General features: G+C 50.8%; 1 protein-coding gene across 1 annotated transcript in view; it reads left to right on the top strand.

Moving 5' to 3' along the window:
• The window catches only part of LHFPL5 (lipoma HMGIC fusion partner-like 5), a 4001-nt gene extending 2828 nt beyond the window's left edge, over positions 1-1173 (top strand). The window contains exons 2-4 of the mRNA XM_009997309.1: positions 35-271; positions 751-780; positions 1050-1173. Coding sequence (XP_009995611.1) covers positions 35-271; positions 751-764 — 251 coding nt within the window. The 3' untranslated portion in view covers positions 765-780; positions 1050-1173. The remainder of the gene's footprint in view (positions 1-34; positions 272-750; positions 781-1049) is intronic.
• The last annotated feature ends 1241 nt before the right edge of the window (positions 1174-2414 follow it).

Below are 2414 nucleotides of genomic sequence, written 5' to 3'. Positions count from 1 at the left end.
CGCATCCCCGCCCTCCCGCCCCCTCTCCCCGCAGCCACCGGGCTGATGATCGGCTGCCTCATCTACCCCGACGGCTGGGACTCGGGCGAGGTGAGGCGTCTGTGCGGGGACAAGACGGACAAGTACAGCCTGGGGGCCTGCACCGTGCGCTGGGCGTACATCCTCTGCATCATCGGCATCCTCGACGCCCTCATCCTCTCCTTCCTGGCCTTCGTGCTGGGGAACCGGCAGGACAACCTCCTCCCCTCCGATTTTAAAGCAGAAAGTAAAGGTAAAGGTGGCTGGGGAGGAGCTCCAATCCCCTGTCCTGCTGCAGAGCCTTTCCAGGGTGAAAAGTGATTGCTGCTCTTTTGTAGTTCTATGTAATGTCATTATGTGTTATGAATTGGAAGAGGGAGATGGAGGTTGGAGATGAGGAGGGAATTCCTTCCTGTGAGGGTGGTGAGAGCCTGGCCCAGGTTGCCCAGAGAAGCTGTGGCTGCCCCATCCCTGGCAGTGTTGAAGGGCAGGTTGGATGGGGCTTGGAGCAGCCTGGGCTGGTGGGAGGTGTCCCTGCCCATGCAGGGGGGTTGGGACTGGATGGTCTTAAAGGTCCCTTCCAACCCAAGCCAGTCTGGGATTCTGTGACTACTTCCTTCACTGGGAAGCAACAGAGCTGTCACAGCACCTGCTGCAGGTGAGACCACACCTGCACCTTCCTTGTTATTCCTACACTTCATTAACCCAGTAATTATCTTTTTCATTTCACAGAAGAGGGTGACTGACAGACCTGACCACCAGGTAAGAGACACCCACACCATTGTTACCATTTCCTCCCAGCAGACAGGATTCTGCTGGTGTACTTTGAGGTTTACTAAAGGGCTGATAACCAGGGAGATTTTGATGCTATAGATTTGGTTTTAGTTGTGGTTAAATGGGAAAGACTCTTTGCTTTGCCTCCTGTGAACCAGGAGAACATCAATCCTTGCTGAGTGACTAAAAATACACCTTAAAAATTTAAAAAGTCATGCTCCATTTGGCAACAACTGACCTTTTCTTTCTCTTCCCAGGGGCACCTGGAACTCTTCTTCCATCAGCACTTTTCTTGAAAGTGACTTTTCCAGAAGCTTTAAACTTACCAACATCTGTGAATTTTCTACAACTGTTCTTCTCACCCCTGGGGCCACTAGTGGTTCTCAGCTCTGATGGAGCTGATTTATGGGAAGAGCTCCAACTGGACAGAGCTTGGGTTGGTTGTAGTTTTTTTCAGTCCATCAGCAAAGCTGGGGATGAGGGGAGGGATGGGATTTTGCTGCTTCTTGGGGTTTGTACATCTTCTTTCAAGGAAGTTCCTTCTGAATAATCCTAAAAAACAGGGGGTTGGATTCTGTGCTGGTCTCCTTGAGGCAGGGGAAGTTCTCTGCCATGTCCCAGGTTGCCCTTGTACATGAAGAAATGAGACAGTCAATTCCTAGCAAAGCCATGGATCAGCTTCCCACTCAGGGCAGCAAGAACCAAACACAACCTTTGGAAAAGGGCACTTTTCTAGGGGGGGGAAAACCACCTGCAGGCCTGTAACAGCACCCACCAACTGCAGGGGACAGTGCCAGTCAGCATCAGCTCCCTGCACCCTATCATGAATCCCATTTGGCCATCATTTCTCATCACATCCAACCCCCACCTGCAGCAGCTCCAGCAGAGTCTGTTTCTGCAGAGGACAAAGCAGCACATCAGTCCCCCCAGCTCTTAACCTGCTCAGAACCCCAAATGAACCTATTTAACCATTTTCGTTTGTCCTTGTTGTCATTGGTTGGTTCCTGAAGCAGCCAATTCACTTCAGTTCCAACAAGCACCTTCCTCTTTTATGCCTCCTGCTATAAAGTCTTTGGGAAGGTTTTAAGACTCTTTGCTAGGACAGACAGCAGAGAAATCATAGAATGACTTAGGCTGGAAAAGACCTTCAAGATCATCAAGTCCCAACTGTCAACCCTGCACCTCTGGGACCACTAAACCTTCTCTTGCAGCACCACATCTGGTTATTTAGCACCTCCAGGGATGGTGCCTCCACCACCTCCCTCTGCAGCCTGTTCCAAGGCCTCACCATTCTTCAGTGATGAAATTGTTCCCAATATCCAATCTGAACCTCCCCTGGTGCAACTTGACACCCTTTCCTCTTGTCCTACTCATGGTCACTGAGAAGATACCAACACCTGCCTCACCACAACCTCCTTCCAGGTAGCTGTAGAGGGCAATGAGGTCTCCCCTCAGCCTCCTCTTCTCCAGGCTGAACAGCCCCAGCTCCTTCAGCCTCTTCTCATAAGACCTGTTCTCCTCCATCACCTCCTCCCACCCCCATGCAGGGGGGTTGGAACTTGATATTCTTTAAGGTCCCTTCCAACCTAAACCATTCTATGAAAGAACATCAAAATGTTTCA

The sequence above is a fragment of the Chaetura pelagica genome, unplaced genomic scaffold (assembly GCF_000747805.2).
Source record: "Chaetura pelagica isolate M959 unplaced genomic scaffold, ChaPel_1.0 scaffold1654, whole genome shotgun sequence".
Classification (NCBI taxonomy): Eukaryota; Metazoa; Chordata; class Aves; order Apodiformes; family Apodidae; genus Chaetura; species Chaetura pelagica.
Note: the sequence above shows the minus strand (reverse complement) of the source record. Positions and strands in the feature narration are given on the sequence as shown.